The 23,351-nt window shown below is 44.2% G+C and overlaps 1 protein-coding gene across 1 annotated transcript in view; it reads left to right on the plus strand.

Moving 5' to 3' along the window:
* mafa (MAF bZIP transcription factor a) overlaps nt 1–23,351 on the plus strand; it is a 129,509-nt gene that overhangs the window by 9,051 nt on the left and 97,107 nt on the right. Inside the window, exon 2 of the mRNA XM_080764268.1 lies at nt 6,221–6,283. Within this exon, the coding sequence (XP_080620394.1) occupies nt 6,221–6,248 (28 nt within the window). The 3' untranslated portion in view covers nt 6,249–6,283. The remainder of the gene's footprint in view (nt 1–6,220; nt 6,284–23,351) is intronic.

Genomic DNA, 23,351 nt, shown 5'->3' on the forward strand with positions numbered 1-23,351 from the left:
CTGAATATATATATTCTTTCAGAGCGAACGTTTTTAACTCAAATCTTTGCTTCTGCATGGGGGGTCCCTGGAACAGCATATTTTCAGATGGGGGTCCGCAGCCAAATACAGATAATTCTGGGGGTCCTTTACACTGACATAGAAACATAGGTTTTTCAGAAAACTGTTCTAAGGATTTAGAAGACTTTTCTTTTTAAGAATCGGCCTCAGGTCTAAATGGGTAAAGTCTACAAACTCACAATGCGGCGCTATGCAGAGCATTGTGAGCTTGTAGATCGGCTATTTTCAAATGATTCGTATACAGTTGAAATCTTGCGAGACTAGGCATTCTGCATTAATGAGTATTTTTACTTATTGTACTTTAAGTACATTTTTATACCAATACTTTTGTACTTTTTACTCAAGTCAATTTTGAATTCCGGACTTTTAGCCTACTTGTAATGGAGTACCTAAATTGGGGTCCCAGAGATAAAAATGCCATTAAAAGGCGGCTCTACAGTATGTAGCCCAATGCATGTTCAACTGGGGGTGCTTGGAATGAAAATGGTTGAGAATCACTGTTATAGAATAATAGAAATCTCTTATGGGGGTCCCTGGCATATCTTTTCAATGCCTGATTCATGTATACTTAGTTGCACATGACGTGACGCATCAGGAATAGCTGAGCTTGTAGGCCGGCTATTCTCAATGCACGACACATAGGACCACAACACAGATATATAGATCTATTCTCAATGCACGACACAGGACCACAACACAGATATATAGATCTATTCTCAATGACACAGGCCCACAACACAGATATATAGATCTATTCTCAATGCACGACACAGGCCCACAACACAGATATATAGATCTATTCTCAATGCACGACACAGGCCCACAACACAGATATATAGATCTATTCTCAATGACACAGGCCCACAACACAGATATATAGATCTATTCTCAATGCACGACACAGGACCACAACACAGATATATAGATCTATTCTAATGCACGACACAGGCCCACAACACAGATATATAGATCTATTCTCAATGCACGACACAGGCCCACAACACAGATATATAGATCTATTCTCAATGACACAGGCCCACAACACAGATATATAGATCTATTCTCAATGCACCACAACACAGATATATAGATCTATTCTCAATGCACGACCACAACACAGATATATAGATCTATTCTAATGCACGACACAGGACCACAACACAGATATATAGATCTATTCTCAATGCACGACCACAACACAGATATATAGATCTATTCTCAATGCACACAGGACCACAACACAGATATATAGATCTATTCTCAATGTGGACACAGGACCACAACACAGATATATAGATCTATTCTAATGCACGACACAGGCCCACAACACAGATATATAGATCTATTCTCAATGACACAGGACCACAACACAGATATATAGATCTATTCTAATGCACGACACAGGCCCACAACACAGATATATAGATCTATTCTCAATGACACAGGCCCACAACACAGATATATAGATCTATTCTCAATGACACAGGACCACAACACAGATATATAGATCTATTCTCAATGCACGACACAGGCCCACAACACAGATATATAGATCTATTCTCAATGTGGACACAGGACCACAACACAGATATATAGATCTATTCTCAATGCACGACACAGGCCCACAACACAGATATATAGATCTATTCTCAATGTGGACACAGGACCACAACACAGATATATAGATCTATTCTCAATGCACGACACAGGACCACAACACAGATATATAGATCTATTCTCAATGCATACAGGACCACAACACAGATATATAGATCTATTCTCAATGTGGACACAGGACCACAACACAGATATATAGATCTATTATCAATGCACGACACAGGCCCACAACACAGATATATAGATCTATTCTCAATGCACGACACAGGCCCACAACACAGATATATAGATCTATTCTCAATACACGACACAGGCCCACAACACAGATATATAGATCTATTCTAATGCACGACACAGGACCACAACACAGATATATAGATCTATTCTAATGCACGACACAGGACCACAACACAGATATATAGATCTATTCTCAATGCACGACACAGGACCACAACACAGATATATAGATCTATTCTCAATGCACGACACAGGCCCACAACACAGATATATAGATCTATTCTCAATGCACGACACAGGACCACAACACAGATATATAGATCTATTCTCAATGCACGACACAGGAGCACAACACAGATATATAGAATCTAGATCTATTCTCAATGCACACAGGACCACAACACAGATATATAGATCTATTCTCAATGCACACAGGACCACAACACAGATATATAGATCTATTCTCAATGCACGACACAGGCCCACAACACAGATATATAAATCAAGCATTAGTGTACAACTGCCACCGCTTGGAGGGTGGCAGTTGGTGTGGTCGTGGATATGAATTTAAAGGCATTGGAGAGCATCCTCTGCTATAGCCCCAGAGAAGAAGTGCATTGAAAATCCTATACTTTGAACGGAGGTCTATGGGGGCCGTGTGCAAAGATCCTGGTGCTGGCGGTGACGGAGGTGTTGCCTAGCAACCGGGCCAATGTTAAAAGGTGATTTTCGAGGCTAAACCGTTTCATATTTGGTGTAAAACTTTTGGTACGAACATGTACGATTGTATGTAGGAGAATTCCGGAGCATTTAGTTCATCAGGGAATATATTTAGCTCTTTTCACTCCCATTTCAACGTGGCGTAAAGTGGAAGAGCTGCTTCAAGCTGGCCTCCAGAGCGTGGTGCCGGTGTTGTCGTTAGAGAGTCTGGCTTCAGGTCATGTTAGTTGATAACGAGGTGGTTGGGACTCGTCGGGGTTATTTTATATGTCTGCAAAATGGACAGAAAGCAAAGGGACCATGGAGCTCTCCAATGGTCTCGTTGAATTTAAATAGGGAGCAAGAAAAATAGCGGAAAAAGTGTTTTGTATATGTATATACGGAATTGCAATTCCGTGTTATTTCACCGTGTTTGGGTGAGACTGTAGCATTTTGCACACAGTATGACTTAGAACAGGGGTGGGCAACTTTGATGATGGAGAGGGCCATTATATTTCCACACTCACTCCAGAGGGGCCACATTGCATGCATGTCGTAGCAAAAATAGCCGATCTACAAGTTCAAAATCCTGAAAAGTCATTTTAACTAAATACAAATATATTGGACATAAAAAAGACAATAACATTATTTGTAATACTACTCAGCAAGCTACTAATTTAGACTGTAAGTAATTAAAGCGGGTCATGTTTGCATGTTTGGAATTGTAACAGCTGAAATCAATTGTATCAGAAATTAATCTGAGGGCCACATTAAGTAGGTGGCCGCATGTGACCCGCGGGCCGCCAGTTGCCCATGTATGACTTAGACTATCGGTGGTTCCCAAACCTTTTAGCCTGCATGTGACCCAAAACGGAAATTTGACCCCAGAAAACAGAAATGAGACATTCTCCAGCAGGAGCCAAACTAGTGAAAATATAGCCGATATACAAGCTCACAACGCGTGGCTTCGCGCCACATTGTGAGCTTGTAGATCGGCTATATTTTCACTCCTTCTTTTGTTCTATTTCCTTCTGTTTAGATAATTGTCTTGTATTTCTTCATGAAGTTACTGAGAGAAAAAAAACATTGCATTTTTCGTTTATAATTTATAATCTTTTGCTTCTTTGGGGGAGGGTGGAATGTTTTTTGAAAACAGTTTTGAAATAATAATAATAATAATAATAAATCAAATTTAGGAAAAATAAAATATGGGGACCCATAACAATGTGACCCACAAATGGGTCCCAACCCACTGTTTGAGAAGCAGTGATTTAGAAGCAGTGCACTTTATGTGCTGCTGTGGTCTTAACATCGTCAGCCTGCCTGCATCGCTGCTGTTTCCCTGCAGCATGTGTGTGTGTGTGTGTGTGTGTGTGTGTGTGTGTGTGTGTGTGTGTGTGTGTGTGTGTGTGTGTGTGTGTGTGTGCGTGAGCACTCTCTCTCTGTAAAATTGAGTTATGTGGCATTTATTTGAAATGCCGATAATTTAAGATTTTCTCCACTGCAGTGCGAGGAAGAAGAGGTGTGTTTCCACCACTGTCATTTTCCAGTTCCACACGCAGTATGGGGAGTCAGTCAGTCAGACTGGCATCACTTGATTTCTTTTTACAAATTGTATGTCAACGTTAAGCAAGGTTTTTCTTTTGTGAGAGTGAGACACACATGCATGCAAGATGACACATGCCACATACATGCGCATGCACGCACGCACGCACGCACGCACGCACGCACACATTCACTCCAGTACCACCATCACCTCAAGTCAAGCGTGTATTGACCTCTCAACCAAGCAAGGTAACCTCTGTCCCTCCTTTTGCATCCCTCTCTTTCCATTCTTCTGGAACCCCTGCCTCCCCTACACACACACACACACACACACGCACACGCACACGCACGCGCATGCCCACGCACACACACACACACACACACACACACACACACACACACACACACACACACACACACACACACACACACACACACACACTTTATATTTGTGCTCGTGTGTTTCATTTTGTACACTTATTCTGCATTAAGTATGTAGATGACTGAAAAGCAATACACTTTGCTTATAGTGCCTGCTGTGAGGGATCAAGTATAGTCAAAGCATTAGGCAACTCAAAGGTTTGTTTCATTCAAGACATACAAATGACTGACAAAATATTCAACCAAACAAGTCATATATACAGTAGGGCCCCTAAAGAGGTCAACAGAACACAACTCTGCTGAAAAATAACCTTTAACGACACTAACAGACATAATAATATGACAGGAGAGAGATTTATATCAAGTGTTCCCACACCTTTCAAGCCGTGACGCCCCAGCCGTGACACCCATATAACTGGGGGACCCCCCAAAAAAACACACATACTGGGGGACACCCCCCAAAAAAACATCCATATAACTGGGGGGGAAAAAAACTGTCCATCCATATAAAAAAGAGAGAGAAAAGAGATCCCCCTGGATCAGGATCCATGCACTGACTTATAGTGGTGGACCAAACCAATAAATACACGCAGGGGAGGACAGCACGCATAACTAACTAAACATCGACCAAGCAAATCCCAATCCCTGGTCCTCTGGTCCCAGACCCATCTTTTGCCATTCCAGGAAACAGTCAGGTAACTCAAACAAGGAGAAATGCATCAGTACAGCTTACCCAACAAGCAACTTGTGCATGTTCTTAATTAACAATTTAAATAAAACAAACTGGTTGTGTGTTACGTAATAAATGAATGCAAATGCAAATAGCTATAAGCAAAGGTATAGTGGCAGGGGCGTGTGTGTGTGTGTGTGTGTGTGTGTGTGTGTGTGCGTGTGTGTGTGTGTGTGTGTGTGTGTGTGTGTGTGTGTGTGTGTGTGTGTGTGTGTGTGTGTGCGTGTGTGTGTGCGTGTGAGAGAGAACATTTATATATGATTGTTCGTCTGTGATGTCTTTGTGATGCGTTGGTGTGTGTGCATGCGTACATCCGTGTGTGCGTGACACGTGCGTGCATGTGTGCGAGTGTGTGTGCGTGTGTGTGTGGGGGGTGTTGTTTACAGATATCCTCACTCCTTTGGTTTCGTTCGTGTGCACGCGCACAATTCTTACCCTCTTTTAATGCATGGCAAAATCCACCCCTTTTTAAATAAATTAATTTCATGACATGACGGCATGATTCGGTGAAAAGGAAAATGTGAAAAAAGCCTTAAAACGACGCATTCTTCCTTTTCTCAGTGACAACAAAGGGCAGATATTGAAGTTGCGTCTCCGGTGGTTAGAATGTTTTGATGCATGCGTTCTGTGCCCATAGACTCTATTTGCATGCAAATTTCTACATTTCCCTCCACATCAAATGTTTTCTATGATACATGCATTTCACCAGACAGACGAGATGGGAGAGAATGTTGCTCAGAATGCATTTGCCTTGTCTCTCTGTGTGCATGTGTGTGTGCGTGTGTGTGCGTGTGTGCGTGCGTGCGTGCAAGTGCGTGCGTGTAAGTGCAAGTAAATGAAAATGAAGGAGTGAGAGGCACACAGACAAGAAACAGAAATAGAGTGAAATGCATCTATACATGCATTTATCCATTCATGTTTTTGTCCAATGTTATATGTCTACTCTTTCAGGTCTTCCAGAAAATTCCTGCATCTGTGATTTCCAGCCCCGTTCCTCCGTGCCCGCTCCTTCAGGTAAAGAAAATAAGACTTAATCGTATTCCTGACTCTCACTCATTGCCTTTCTCTCTCTTTCTGTGTTTCTCATTCTAATTGTATATCCGGAATAAGTTGATCTCAAATGATTTATGGAAAACGAGAAGAAAAAAAACATTATAGTTGAATATGAATTCACAGTTTGTTCATTTGCTGGAACAAGTTCAATCTAATAATAAAGTACATGGAAAGCAACCCATTTTGGGCGGGAACCCCTTTTAATGTTTGCATTACGTTATGCTTTAGCTATTTTTTGAAAAATCGAAGAACGACTCACATAGAAACATAGCTTTCATTTTCATTTTCAAACAGACATTTTTAGAATCTGATCTCAGGTCAGAATGGGTTAATACAGTCTACTGTACACAGCTCATTTGTCACTAATGAAACCACTAGTAGAGCAACATGGATATGAAGGGGTGTAACGAGTAGGATTTTGTCGGTTGCAGTTTGTAGACACATTGAAAAGTTGTCCCGTCATCATCTCCGGCTGTGCGACATCAGACGGTGCAGCAAAGCCCAACACTGAGGTTGACACTCTCAGACAAAACCTCCCAGACAGGAAATACCTACAGGCAGAGGGCAGGACGGGTCTCTGTACACCAGACACCACATATACAGTACGTCTAGTGGTGGGTCGTAGAAAGGAGGATTGAGAGCAATTATTTGTGTAACGACTAACATCTATCCCCATCTTCTATATGCACTATTCCCTTTAGTAGAAATAAAGGAATATATATAAAAAAAATAACGCCTTAAAATGTCACGCTTTAAAAAAAGAAGAAAAAAGTAGTGAGTCTCTCTTGAATATCTGCTCTGCCATCGGAATGCGTCAGACATTAATCCATTCAGAGCCTGCATGCCCCTACGCAGTAAAAGTGTAGGCTACAAATAATGGACCTTTGCAGGAGTTTAATTAAGACTTAGGATTTCACTGCATGTGCACAGGTTCAGATTTGATCTTTTTACTGTAGTGAAACGCATATACAGAGACCAGCGTTGGGAGGAGGAGGGGAACACTGTAGCGTATATAATGTACAATACAACCAAATGCTTCCACTGATCAATCATTCCATGTTTGGAGGATGGGATCATCACTGATCAATCATTCCATGTTTGGAGGATGGGATCATCACTGATCAATCATTCCATGTTCAGAGGATGGGATCATCACTGATCAATCATTCCATGTTTGGAGGATGGGATCATCACTGATCAATCATTCCATGTTCAGAGGATGGGATCATCACTGATCAATCATTCCATGTTCAGAGGATGGGATCATCACTGATCAATCATTCCATGTTTGGAGGATGGGATCATCACTGATCAATCATTCCATGTTCAGAGGATGGGATCATCACTGATCAATCATTCCATGTTCAGAGGATGGGATCATCACTGATCAATCATTCCATGTTCAGAGGATGGGATCATCACTGATCAATCATTCCATGTTCAGAGGATGGGATCATCACTGATCAATCATTCCATGTTTGGAGGATGGGATCATCACTGATCAATCATTCCATGTTTGGAGGATGAGATCATCACTCGTGACTTTATATTATAGCACTCAATCCACCACACACCGAACATAGCAGATCTACAAGTTCACAGCATTGCGAGCTTGCTATTTTTGGTGTGTGACAACTACTGTAATAGTAGGCTATATAGAACTCAGGTGTATGGATGTGAGTAGGTTGGGTTAGATTAGAGCCCATACTTTATAGATCTTTGCTTCTCATACTTTCTTTCTCCATGGACCCCCGAAATGAATCTGTACTTGCCCGTGGACCCCCGTCTGAAAATACTTAGTGCCAAGTGCCAACTAAGAATGCAGATCTACAAGCCTCGCAGCACAATGGGTGAGCTTGTAGATTTGGCTATTTTCAAAGTGGTTAATCATGTTTAGGGTTCTCAATTATGAACTAAATTGGCCTCAAGGACCCCCACATTGGGGTCCTTTGAGAACCACTTTTATAGACTATATACGTTATACCCACAGTGGGAATGTGTGTGCATGCGTGTGTGCGTGCGTGTGTGTACGTGTGCGTGTGTGTGTGTGTGTGTGTGTGTGTGTGTGTGTGTGTGTTGCATGCTTTAGGATCCAGTTCTTTACCCTGATTACTGCTGGTGTCTAAGTGGGGCATGGGATCAGTATAGCTGGCGGGGCTCCAGCTCCACTTAACTTCAGGGGGGGGACAAAAAGCCGTCAGAGAAGACAAGGACAAATCATCTTTAGATGAAGTGTTTTAAGTGCTCTTACTCTCCTCCCCTCCGTCATTGCAGTGAATTAGGTGCCCCCTTTCTCGCCCGCACATGGTCGCCCAATATAAACAATGAAGGGGGGGGGGGGGCTGAGCCATAGAGTAAGACAGAGTTACGACATTGAGGGGGCAGAAAAGTGAGCACTCGAGCACTGTTCATGCAGCCTGGAGGAGAGTTTGTGTATTAAGCGGGAGTTTGAAATTGTTTTCAACGAGGGCGGCAAATATCAGCAATTTTAGGCATGCAAGTGTGCAACATCATAACTATATTTAAGTATTTAAGTATTGTACAGTGACAACTAAAGCCTCTGTAATGTTTACGTTGTACTATTACTAAAATAAAAGGGGATTTAAGATCATTAAAGCTAGCCTGTTACCACCACACCTGATGATGGCCGAAACGTCAGTGTTTAAATAAATAAAACCCTGTGGAGCAGAGCTGCTGCGCGGTCAGACTTCCTTTTCATTTTGCTCTGGTGCAGTCTGGCCACGTATAGCTCCGGGAGGACAGGCTGAGCGATGGAGACGGAGGGCCAGGTCCCAAGCAGTGTGTGCTTGCCTGGGGACTCATGGGCCTGACTGAGCTGCTTAGCCCTTAGACCTGAGGACACGTCATGTGTCGCCACATACGTATAGCTTTTTACCACTTTAACCACTATTTTTTAACTTTAGCTGTTGAAAAATAGCTTGTAGATCTGCTGTTTTCGAAAAATTGTGAAAGCGAGTGCGAATCTTTGAACATATATTTGTTCACAGCGAACGTTTTTAACTCATATCCTTGCTACTGGGAGGTCCCTGGAACAACATATTTTCAGTGGCCGAATACATATAACCTTGACACATCATTTGAGAACCACTGATACAGAAACATATGGTTTTCTCAGAAAACTGGTCTCAGGTCTAAATGGGTTAAGCGCCAGCAGTGCGCGGGGTATCCGGAGAACTCGTCAGTTTACCAACTCGCCGCCGCGAATATTCTTCATCAATGTCTTCATCGTTATGCTAGCATGCTGTCTTCATCAGTGTAGTATGGCAAACCCACAGATGTTATAGTTATTTCCAAAGTGATCAAATTATATTGTGGAATTAAATGGTCAACTAGATAATGATAAAAAGTTGAGTATGTGAATACCAATGATATAGTATAGGCCTACCAATTCAGGATATTGTTCACTAATCAATTACATTATTGTTTCGGTACTTTGGTGTTTAAACTTTAGCATTCCTACTTCATCTAGTGTAAACTCTAAACAACTATTCTCTCTCTCTCTCTCTCAACTCAATGCAATTTAAATGAAGGTCAAGTCAAACAATGCACTAAAACGCGGCGAGCCGGTAAACTGGCGAGTTCTCCGGTATCCGTGCGCGGAGCCTCAGAGAGGCGATTGTACCGAGGATGACATTGGCGGTGTATTTACATTGTGACGAGGTAGAAAGAGGAGTTCGACATGCATGGAGCATTGGAGCATGCATCAGATCTGACTGGCGTGCACGGCAACCAGGCAGGCTCACCCCCCAGGGGGTCCCGTCGTCAGGCGAAGGGAGAGGGGGCGAGAGTTCAGTACCCAGCAGGGAGTAAAAGGTCCCAGAATATTATGCTGACAAAGATGAAGTGCCAGGTGTGTGTGTGTGTGTGTGTGTGTGTGTGTGTGTGTGTGTGTGTGTGTGTGTGTGTGTGTGTGTGTGTGTGTGTGGTAGTGTGATGACAGGAGCATGCTGTAAGCGCCCGGCCAACACCCATGCATGGCCGTGTAACTGCGTGACTGTGGCTGTGTGACGGGCACTGTGGCTTCTCGGGGCCCGGCTTGCTAAAACGGTGTCACCCACACACACACAGTCACACGCACACACACACACACACACACACACACACACTGACAGCACCCAGCCATGAACACACACTTGTCACCACCCCAGAGGCTGTTATTACACCAGCTTTGGTGTGAATGCTTTTTGTTGCCTTGCAGATTTCTTTCTTGTACATTAAGTGTGCACGTGCGACGTGCATGTGTGCCCGCGCATCCTCATCTCACCCTGACCACTTCCCAGTGGTCATATGGACAGTAAGTGCTGGGCAGAAGAAGCTCCTCTGTCCCAGAGAGCTCTATTTCGAGGTGCCAGGATGTTGGTCTCTTCGGGCGAGCTACAGGGCAGCTGAAATCGATCCAGATTGACCCGTCGGCACGTGGGGGAGGAGGGGGGAAATTAATGACACAGAGGAGGAGGAGGAGGAGGAGGGCCGCGTGGAACAGGGAGAGCCATGGACGGACGGGACGGCCCCCGTGGGTAGGACACAAACAACCCAAGCCTCATATACACATTGTTCACTCGCCAGTATAGTGTCAACAACAACTTGAAGTGCGATTTATAGTTTGTTCATTGTGCGTGCTGTGTCGCGCCACGCATGAAGAGTCGCTCCGTAGTGCCCAACAAAGGACAAATCAAGATTTACCCCCACACACACACACGCACACACACACACACACACGCACACACGCACGCACACGCACGCACACGCACACGCGCACACGCACACGCACACGCACACGCACACACACACACACACACACACACACACACACACACACACACACACACACACACACACACACACACACACACACCAACCCCATGGGTCAAAAGTCACCGGATGGTCTCATCAATGAGAGAGAGAGAAAGAGAGAGAGAGAGAGAGAGTACTACTTAAGTACAATTTTGAGGTATTTGTACTTTACTTGCCATTACTTTCCAATTTCCAATAATTTTACTTCTCAGTTCTCATCATTACATCTCAGATCCGAATATTGTACTACTCCACTACATTTAATTAGTTACTTTGTAGATTTTGTATTAACATTATTATTACAAAACATACATTAACCAGTTCAGCTCTATATACATTTTGACCATTTGAAAAAGCAGATCTACAAGCTCACAATGCGTCGCGATGTGACACATTGTGCAGCTTGTAGATCTGCTATTTTCAAACAATGTTTTCACATTTGAAAACTTTAACTGGGGCGTCCTGCACAATAAGTAGCCTATATACTTTTACTTTTGGTATGTTTGCGTGGTATATGTTTGCGTGAAAAAATATAAATTAAGGGCCCCAGGAGCCTTTTTTACGGCCTCAAACCCAGCACCGTGCGGTCCAATTTCCCAGAAGGGCCCCTGAGAGCCAATAAGGGCCCCTGCCTGGGCCATGCACGGCCCCACCGGCCCAATGGCTAATTTGGGCCCTGCACTGCTGGCTCCTGCTCCTTCTATGACGGAGTGCTGTCGCTCCTCCTGCTCCTCCTCCTCCTCCTCCTCCTCCTCCTCCTCCTCCTCTCTCCACCTGCCGAGCTCTCGGAAAGGAGTGAGAAACTGGAGCCCCGTTGGAGGAGGAGGAGTGGGCTATATTTGGATATCTGCAGTGACCAAAAAGACACCGTGGCTTTAAGGTTAAAAATATAGATATCCATGTACAGCCAGCTGGGCTACGGTACAGTATATACGTCACAGCCGTGCACCAAGCTGAACCCAACGCACCACCACCGCTCTCTCTACAGGCTACACTACAGCAGAGACTCCCTCTCTCCAGTGTTGATATCGTCGACTAAATACCATATGACCATATGAAATTCGTCAACTACCTTTTTTCACTGACGAAAACGAAATGGAAACTACATGAAAACTATAAGTTATATATATGATGACTAAAACTAAGACTAAATATATTGACAATTTCGTCAACGTCGAGTATAAGTAAAAGACACAAGAAAGTAATTGTACCCTTGGTTGCACGCTGGAAATAGCAAGCGATGCGGCGCGTTGTGAGCTTGTAGATCAGTTATTTTCAACAAGTGTGAAATCAGCCATTATGACGCCAACAAGGCCCGCCAAAACACATTTTAGTCCACTAAATCAACTGTGGACTAAAATTCCAGGTGACTGAAATGTGACTAAAACTAAATTAAAAGAGATTAGGGTACTCAGTATAAAATCCTCAGTTTTCATGCTTCTAACCTGCACCAGGACATATAGTATAGGTCAGAGAAATCTCTGGAGCTTATGGAGCTTGGAAAACAAAATCCATTTTCTTTTGCTTTCAAACTATTTCCTCTCTGGCAGCAGCAGTGATCGCCCCTAAAAACACACAACAACACTTGATGGTGAGAATGATCTCTCTGTGGTGGAGAAGAAGCAAAACAAAACAAAAAACAAGTATGCTGTCAATCTGGTCCCTTGTTTTTTGTCATTGTCTTTTTGGGGTGCGCACGCTTATCTGACACACCAAAAGTCGAACATGCGCAAATCACTCGTCGCTCCCGACATGCGTTGCGTCGTGCTTGCGGTTTGGGTTTGGGGTATAGGGTGTGTTAAGGTTTGGGGTATAGCCTAGACCCCAAACCCTAACACACCCTATACCGTATAGGGTGTGTTAAGGTTTGGGGTATAGGGTCTCGGGGCTTGAAGAGAGGAGAAAATTAAGAGAGAAAAAAAAAAAGGAAAGGAATAGATTCATGGCTGTTGTTTGTATGTGTTAGATTTAGCCCAGGGCATTTGTATGTGTTTGTATGTGAAGTGGTGTTAGATTTAGCCCAGGGCATTTGGGCAGAGCTCCACTTTGCTAATTATTTTCCCGTGGCAGAGTTCTCATGGCACTCACTCCTCCCCCAACTCTCCCAGAAGAGCAGTAGAAAGTGCTGAGTCAGCCCCGGCTCTGGGTGTGAGATATACTGTATAGTTCTGTGGCACATCGTATAGGAAGAGGTATATATTTATACCACTGTGCATATTATACATGGGCAACATGGCAGCCCCCACCAGCACTTAACCGCAGGTTAATATCAGAACATCAGCTAATTACTATAGTATTACAATGTTATTGTCTTTGTTTTTAGGTCCAATGTATTTGTATTTAGTTTAACATAACTATAACTAAATTAATTTCAAATTAAATAAAAAATCATTACCTTTCAGGATTCCAATAAAAAAATAGCAAAACAATTAATTAAAAAAATCTGGATTTCAATTCAAATAATATAGCAAAAATAGCAGATCTACAAGCTCTTTGAGCTTGTAGATCGGCAATTTCTGCACAGTGTGGCAACATATAGTGCATGGTTCTCTCCATCGTCAAAGTTGCCCACCCCTGCTGTGTATGACATGACAAGGTGTTTATTTAAAAAAATATATTCAAAAATAGCGTAAATGGGAAAAAATAGGTGGTCGCATAATATGATCACAACACACCGTGAGCTTGTAGATCAGCTATTTCCGCTGTGTCTCATAGAGCAAAGTATATCGTTTTAAAATGTTATCCGGAATGCAAGCCTTAAAACACGCTCGCCCTCGTTTTATTTATTTAAGGTTAGAAATAAGTTTAGGGTTATGCATAGTTTTTCTGGGGTTAAGTTTAGGAATAGGGTTAGGTTTCGGCACCGTTTTACTGAGGTTAAGCATATAGTTTACTTACGTTTTTTAAGTTTAGGAATACCAGGCTGAGCAGTTCCGCCGGCCGTATAAACCCGGGGTGACTGTGTTTTGAGGTGAGCTTTAAGTGCTTAACTCAAAATATAATGGACCCTTAAGGGCCCCCCGATACAGCCTGTTACTGGACATATTAAGATGCCAGTTTACCATGCACTTATAGAGGCAATCACAATCCTTGTGGGCATAGCTCTTATAACCCTCCATGTAAAGCCAAAGGATCCACACATTAGCCATTACCGTACAAGGAGAAGCAGACTTATGGTGTGACCCTCCAGATAGGAGACATCTAGCCATGGTTCACATGGCGCTGGTATACTTCATCACAGGCATCATGGACATCTAGCCATGGTTCACATGGTGCTGGTATACTTCATCATGGACATCTAGCCATGGTTCACATGGCGCTGGTATACTTCATCACAGGCATCATGGACATCTAGCCATGGTTCACATGGTGCTGGTATACTTCATCATGGACATCTAGCCATGGTTCACATGGCGCTGGTATACTTCATCATGGACATCTAGCCATGGTTCACATGGCGCTGGTATATTTCATCATGGACATCTAGCCATGGTTCACATGGCGCTGGTATACTTCATCATGGACATCTAGCCATGGTTCACATGGCGCTGGTATACTTCATCATGGACATCTAGCCATGGTTCACATGGCGCTGGTATACTTCATCATGGACATCTAGCCATGGTTCACATGGTGCTGGTATACTTCATCATGGACATCTAGCCATGGTTCACATGGCGCTGGTATACTTCATCATGGACATCTAGCCATGGTTCACATGGCGCTGGTATATTTCATCATGGACATCTAGCCATGGTTCACATGGCGCTGGTATACTTCATCATGGACATCTAGCCATGGTTCACATGGCGCTGGTATACTTCATCATGGACATCTAGCCATGGTTCACATGGCGCTGGTATACTTCATCATGGACATCTAGCCATGGTTCACATGGCGCTGGTATACTTCATCATGGACATCTAGCCATGGTTCACATGGCGCTGGTATACTTCATCATGGACATCTAGCCATGGTTCACATGGCGCTGGTATACTTCATCATGGACATCTAGCCATGGTTCACATGGCGCTGGTATACTTCATCATGGACATCTAGCCATGGTTCACATGGCGCTGGTATACTTCATCATGGACATCTAGCCATGGTTCACATGGCGCTGGTATATTTCATCACAGACATCTAGCCATGGTTCACATGGTGCTGGTATACTTCATCATGGACATCTAGCCATGGTTCACATGACACTGGTATATTTCATCATGGACATCTAGCCATGGTTCACATGGCGCTGGTATATTTCATCACAGACATCTAGCCATGGTTCACATGGTGCTGGTATACTTCATCATGGACATCTAGCCATGGTTCACATGACACTGGTATATTTCATCATGGACATCTAGCCATGGTTCACATGGCGCTGGTATATTTCATCATGGACATCTAGCCATGGTTCACATGACACTGGTATATTTCATCATGGACATCTAGCCATGGTTCACATGACACTGGTATATTTCATCATGGACATCTAGCCATGGTTCACATGGCGCTGGTATATTTCATCATGGACATCTAGCCATGGTTCACATGGCGCTGGTGTACTTCATCATGGACATCATGGACATCTAGCCATGGTTCACATGGCGCTGGTATACTTCATCATGGACATCTAGCCATGGTTCACATGACGCTGGTATACTTCATCACAGGCATCATGGACATCTAGCCATGGTTCACATGGCGCTGGTATACTTCATCATGGACATCTAGCCATGGTTCACATGGCGCTGGTATACTTCATCATGGACATCTAGCCATGGTTCACATGGCGCTGGTATACTTCATCACAGGCATCATGGCGGAACGTCAGCCTGTTTTGCACGGCTGCTACATTTACAGATATAAACATTCAGATGAGTGTGTAATATATAGTGCTTACCCCGCGGTGGCCACGGACGTTACAATTTTCCTGGATCGGCTTATTAGCCCCCCGTGCATTCTGCGTTGTTTAATTAAAAAGCATCTTTATCCGAGCCGTCTTATTTGTCACCATAGGATTGACTGCAGGCAGGGCCATCAGTCATGTACAACCGCCCACCTGGGCGAAACACAGAGGAAAGTGTGTGTCCCATGCCCCCATATGGGGATTGGTGGGTGCGGTTCCCTATGGTAATTAGGATGCTAATTAGGATAGGTGGGGCGTCTACCTATATATGAACTGGCACACCCCTTCACGGTATATGAGGATTGGGATTCATCATGCTTACGAACAATTCTGCCTATTTAAGAACGTTTCACGAATCTGACTCGACTTAAATTCACTTGTAAGTGTAATGTAAGAGGAAAAATTATAGAACGTATTGGCGCATGAGGGGGGATAAGAAATGCCTTTTATTGAACAATGCGGAATGTCGTGCATTAACATACGTGCAGGCATTTGGGTGAGCTCTTAATTATATTTGAAATGTGAATGTTTATTTTACACGTTTGCTCTGCAAAATGTAGCAGCCTCGGGAAAACAGGCTGAAGTTGCTGCCATGATTATGACAGTCATGTTTCAGGGCCAGGCGACATCAGGCTCCGTTCGCCTCGGTGCCCGTCCAACACACACGCACGCACACGCGCATGCGCACACGCACACGCACACGCACACACACACACACACACACACACGCACACGCACACACACACGCACACGCACACGCACATGCACGCGCGCACACACACACACACACACACACACACACACACACACACACACACACACACACACACACACACACACACACACAGTCACAGAAAGGGAAACGGTCCACCTTCCCCGTCACTCTCCTCTCCTCCCTTTTTCTATTTTTACTTCAATGTCAAACTAGCGTTTTCTTGCTATCTAGAGCCTTCTTCTTTTTTTTACTGGCGTGACGCCGCGGCAGGCAGGCAGGCAGCTCCTCCTCTGTGGCTCTGCCCCAGCGCTATCCTCCAAATGACTCCTCTTCTGTCTTCTTCCTCTCCTCCACCTCACACCCCACATGCAGTCCTCCCTCGCCTCCACTGCCAACGTCAACTTAATCCCTCCGTCCGTCTCAAGCCTGCACTAAAGCAACAACGGTGTCGCATGTTATGTACGGAAATAGCAGATATACAAGCTCAAGTGAGCTTGTATATCTGCTATTTTTTGCCGAACAACACCCAGTGACAGTACCAGCCTGCCACCAGCCAACCACCTGCCAACCAGCCTTTCCATCCACCAGCCTGGTTTTCCAAAAACCAGGAGGAGACTCCTGAGACTACACCTTGGTGACGCTACAGTGCGTGCGTGCGTGCGTGCGTGTGTGTGTGCGTGCACCTTACAGTGTGTGTGCACCGTACACCGTACACCGTACAACGTGGTGACGCTACAGTGTGTGTGTGTGTGTGTGTGTGTGTACCGTACACCGCACCTGCTTCCCTCCTGCTCTCTCCGTGCTCCTGACTCCTCCAAACGTCACTTTCCCCTCCTCCATCCCCCCCCCCATGCCCCCCCCCCTCGTTAGCTTGATGAATGGCTTCACTGCGGGGAAAGTGCTGATTTTCATCCCTCTGTCTGATTTCTGCTGGCTGTTATTAATTTCAAACGCTCAGAGAAAAGCAAGAGAGTCAATAAATAAGGAAATGAGCACACTTCATCCTGCCATGCCACATGCACGCACGTACAGTGGCGGCTGTACAGTCGTTCAGCCAGTGCGTGTGTGCGTGCGTGCTTGTGTGCATGCTTTTGTGCGTGCGTGTGTGCGTTACGGGATTTGGTTCCTCTATGGAAGGCCCGGGCCTGTGTGGAGTGTGCGTGCGTGTGTTTACAGAGACGCCATGCACACAATGCACGCCAAAGCACGGCACAGCAGCCCTGTTTATTTATTCACACGAGAATGAGAGTGGTCCGCTATGAAATTAGCAGATTCCCCCCCCAACCCCGTACTACAGTAGATGAAGTTCAATAGGCATAACGCCACAAAGGGGCCAGGGAGAGAGAGAGAGAGAGAGAGAGAGAGGGAGAGAGGGAGAGAGAGAGAGAGAGAGAGAGAGAGAGAGAGAGAGAGAGAGAGAGAGGGAGAGAGAGAGAGAGAGAGAGAGAGAGAGAGAGAGAGAGAGAGAGAGAGGGAGAGAGAGGTAGACGTGAAGTTATATACGGCATGTACTGTAGCTGCAGTGCCCTCTCATCTTTTGTCTCCTCTCTCCTCCACTATTACAGTTTAGAGGGAGAGTGAAAGGATATGGGGAATGACAATAGGAGGGGTGAGAGAGAGGGGGGGGGGGGGCAGGGGGAAAAGGCAACACAGAAGCTGACTTAAGTCGAATGTATACCAATTCCTCATACGAGGTGTCACATTTGTTTTGTTGAGAATCGGTTGTTTTATTTATACAACAATGTCAATGTATAAATTATGAGCTATACACAGAGTTACGGCTGTACATTAAAATATTGTGTCCTGCACTGTGGCGCCATTCAAAGATATATGAAGCGCAAGCTCACACACAGCTTGTAGATCGGCACTTTTCACTGCGTGATGCCATCGCACTGCACATGTTGAAACAGTACAAATGGAACCAAATGGACCTGTGAGGCAGTGTTGATTTTGTTGACTAATGCTATGACAAATAATTTTCGTCGACTACCTTTTTTCACTGACGAAAACTAAATGGAAACTAAGCTATGATGACTAAAACTAACACTAAATATACTGACATTTATTATTCCTTTTTTTTCGGCTTTCACCTTTATTTTATATTCTTTTATGGAGGGACAGACAGTATAGGCTGACAGAAAATGGGGAGAGAGGTGGGGGGAAGACTTGTAGTGAAGGCTGTCGGGATCGGGAGTCAAGCCCGCGGCACACTACCAGGCTGGATCACCAGCCAAGGTGCCTGGACCACTGAGCCATGGCCCAGGCCTATATACTGTATACTGACAATTACAAACTAGACTAAAATGTATAGAAAAGGACTAGTGGACGAGATCCAGTATCCAAGTAAAAGACATGTCATTTTACACCTGGTTGCATGCAGCAAGAATAAAATCATTACGACGGCATCTACGGCATCGCCAACATTTTGTCGACTGAAACCAGACTGTAGGTATTGGATGGAGCCCGCACACCACAGGTATAAGAAAGACGTTCTTTATTGAAATACTGACTGAAACCAGACTAACACTAAAACATTCCGGGTGACTCTAAAATGTGACTAAAAACTAAATGAAAACTATTCAAGAGACTATGACCAAAACTACAAATCTGAATTTGCTGTCAAATTCAACACTGTTCATGAAGCGCCACTCGGCCTCCGTACGTTTGTCGGCCTGCCGCGCGGCGCGGCGCGGCTAACCAGTCTTATACATTCCCCTGGGCTCTTATACAACGATAAATAACACTATTTGGCATCATCATCAGATTAAAGAAATGTTCTGCTTGGGTGAGGAGGCCAACACTGTGCTGCATCTCATATTAGAGTTATAATAAGGAAAACAATTTGCGGGGTAGCCTATAATGCGCTAAATGAAGTCATATTTTCACCTCCCCCCGCTAATATATTTCTGAAGCTCGGCTCATAAATCAATGGGTGTGATTTCAGCTGCAAGCAAAGAAAGAGAAGGGCCTGAATCAGAGTACAGAATTTATGTGTGCGTGCGTGCGTGCGTGCGTGCGTGCGTGCGTGCGTGTGTGCGTGCGTGCGTGTGTGTGTGCGTGCGTGCGTGGTGTGTGTGTGTGTGTGTGTGTGTGTGTGTGGTGGCGTATAGCTGCTGCTGTCACACAAAGAGTACATCTGGCTTCAGAGTGAGAAAGTGAGACGATTAACCTTTGACCTGCAGCTCCATCTGACTTGGAAAATGTCCTGTTGGCGTCCACATGTACAGCTCTCTCTACCCTCTCTCTCTCTCTACAGTATGTACACCTCTCTCTACCCTCTCTCTCTCTCTCTACAGTATGTACACCTCTCTCTACCCTCTCTCTCTCTCTCTACAGTATGTACACCTCTCTCTACCCTCTCTCTCTCTCTACAGTATGTACACCTCTCTCTACCCTCTCTCTCTCTCTACAGTATGTACACCTCTCTCTACCCTCTCTCTCTCTCTACAGTATATACACCTCTCTCTACCCTCTCTCTCTCTCTACAGTATGTACACCTCTCTCTACCCTATACTCTCTCTCTCTACAGTATGTACACCTCTCTCTACCCTATACTCTCTCTCTCTCTCTCTCTCTCTCTCTCTACAGTATGTACACCTCTCTCTACCCTACTCTATCTACAGCAGTGGTTCCCAAATAAAAGGTAGATGGTGATCTAGTAGATCACAAAGGCTGTGCAGGTATAGATCACAGAGCCATCTAGAAGCGTTGCGACGTTGAGGGGGCAGAAACCGAGCGTTGGAGTGCAGCCTGCATGAACTGAGCCAAGCTGGAGTTGTAAAGACATTGTTTTCAACGAGGACGGCGCAAACAAGAGCTATTTTAAGCATGTGTGCAACATGACAACTGTTTTAAAGTATTACATTATGCTGTATAACAGTATCGGGGCTTATCCTGGTTAATTGCCTGTGTTATTTTGCTCATGCGTGAAAATGCACGTGCATGAGGCGAGTGCACACGCTAACGCACGCGCACCCCCTGCTGAACATTCAACACCTCCTACTGTAAATATCTTCCCACGGCCATGGTAACAACTAATGTCTCTGTAATGTTTATGCTGTACGCTTACCAAACACTTTTTTAATGATTTAAGATCATTAAAGCTGGGCTGTTGCCTGAGTCCAATGCATTTATGCCCACCTCCAGTCCAGGACTTGTCCCAGTTGGTTGTCCCCCATTCTCAATAGAAGTCTACAGTATGTAGGAGAGCCGCCATTGGACTGAAGCCCCATGAAGTGAACGCAGTTTGGGTAACTCTGTCTATATCTAAGGCTCTGGTTGATCACATGACATGCCCTAGTAAAAATATATTAGTTAAATAAAAAAAAAGGCATCTGCCACTTGAATTAGGTGACTTGATCAAAAAGGGCCTGTCAGCTCAAACCATCAATGCAGTACTTTGTTTTCAGAAACTCCAGTGGCATTACGTTATATATACATATATACAGTATATACAAGCAACCCCTAATACCAATTCAAAGTTTTCTCCCTGTATTTCCCCATTCCAAGTGCGTTATAGTCTTATATGTAATGCCAAAAGCCCCCTCAAGTACATTGTTTAACTATTTTTAAGCAATGGGGTAATGTTTTCTTAGAGTAGATCTTGTTGAGCTTGTCATTTTGAATGCTCATGCATGTATAGGATATCATGTCTTGAAATTGACACTTTATTTTTGCCAACTTAATTGAATCTAAGAAGTCATGGATTTTCTTGCTGTAATTGTGCACTATATTGTTTATATGGTAAAAAAAACAACTAACAAACAACATAATTCTATGGGTTTCCTTATATATGTTGTAGAATAAACGCAAATGAAGACATTTTAAAGGTAGGGTAAGTGATTTTCTTTGGTTAAAATAAGTGTTAAAAAGCTCTATATTGTTGCGAACGCAATGAGCACTAACTATGAGACCTATAGCAGAACATGTCTGTGTGTCTGTCTGTCTGTCACGCTGTAACACCACCTGCCCGCCACCAGAGGGCGCAGCTGTATCACACACAAAAAACACACACACACACACACACACACACACACACACACACACACACACACACACACACACACACATGCACACAAAAACGTACGCACACATAGTCACATACACACATCTTAAAAACTTAACTTAAAAAAAAATATGAAAAAACCCCATGTACGAGCTGCGTTCGCTTCCCGCGTTTGCGCGTCTTACTTGTCATAGTACTCATTGCTATAGACTAGTGTTTGAGTCTCCCAAGCCTCTCCAGCATTTTATAAAACACAAAATGCATTTGCAGGTTGTGATGCCAATTTCATCCAATCAGGATAGAGAACGCAGTGAGGATACAGATTAAACAAGTGGGAACAAGTGGGCCCCTGTTATCGAACAAACACTCCATAGCAACGGTTACTATATCAAAATATATTTATTTAACTGTACCCCAAAACGTTGAGAACCCCTATAGTCTATAGATGCCAATATTTAAATAGACAATATGATACAATGTCTTTGAAAACTATTTATCGCAGAGACATAACATGTCGTCCATTGCTAAAAGTCCAACGAGGGACCAAAGTCAGATATAATACCACGACTTTGTCAAACAGCAGGATATTGGAAATGAGGAGCGGAGAGATGGAGGAGAGGACGGGGCCTGTATTAGCAGTACAACCGCATCGGGGGTGGTGGTGGTGGAGCCTGCATGTCTGCACCATCCATGGCTCTGTTAGTGCAGACATAACTATTGTGTTTACAACCCTCCAGTTGCTCTTATACTGTTCAATTATTGGGGTGAGGAGGGGTGGGGGCATGTGGAAGGAGGAGGGACCGAGGAAAAGGGGGGGGTGGTCTCTCTCTCTCTCGCTCTCTCATAGTTCTGGTTAACCCGCGCTCTGGAATGCTCTTTGCATTTTATAATTACAGACCTTGGATATGGTGTGTGTCACCCAAGGAGAGCGCATAGCCGTGACACACACGCAGACAGACAGACAGACAGACAGACAGGCAGGCAGGCAGACAGACAGACAGACAGACAGACAGACAGACAGACAGACAGACAGACAGACAGACAGACAGACAGACAGACAGACAGACAGACAGACAGACAGACAGACAGACAGGCAGACAGACAGGCAGGCAGGCAGGCAGGCAGGCAGGCAGGCAGGCTGGCAGACAGAAAGACAGACAGACAGACAGACAGACAGACAGACAGACAGACAGGTCCTCGAGAACACAAACTACTCTTGCATGTCAGAAAGTGTGTTATGTGTCCACATTTAAACTTTTGTTTATGTTTTGTTCTTGTAAAATTATGGCCTACTATACTGTACTTCGTCGTACAAGAGTGACATGCAGTAGTGTAGCGAAAATAACCTTGCATGCAGCGCGTCTCAACGCAATGCGTTGTTAAAGGGGAATACCACTCATTTTGAACCAACATTGAACATAATATATCTTATAGAGTTGTTGTTGTGGAAATAATATAAATGCCCTCCTCCCCCCGCTTCTGTTTAGCCTAGAACTGGACCTCCAGTAGTGAATAGTGGAATAAACTCATGTGTTATTTATGTATTTGACATGTGAAGTCAGTGAAAAAACACACTCGTGCG

This window comes from Protomyctophum bolini (assembly GCF_963924005.1).
Source record: "Protomyctophum bolini genome assembly, chromosome: 1".
NCBI lineage: Eukaryota > Metazoa > Chordata > Actinopteri > Myctophiformes > Myctophidae > Protomyctophum > Protomyctophum bolini.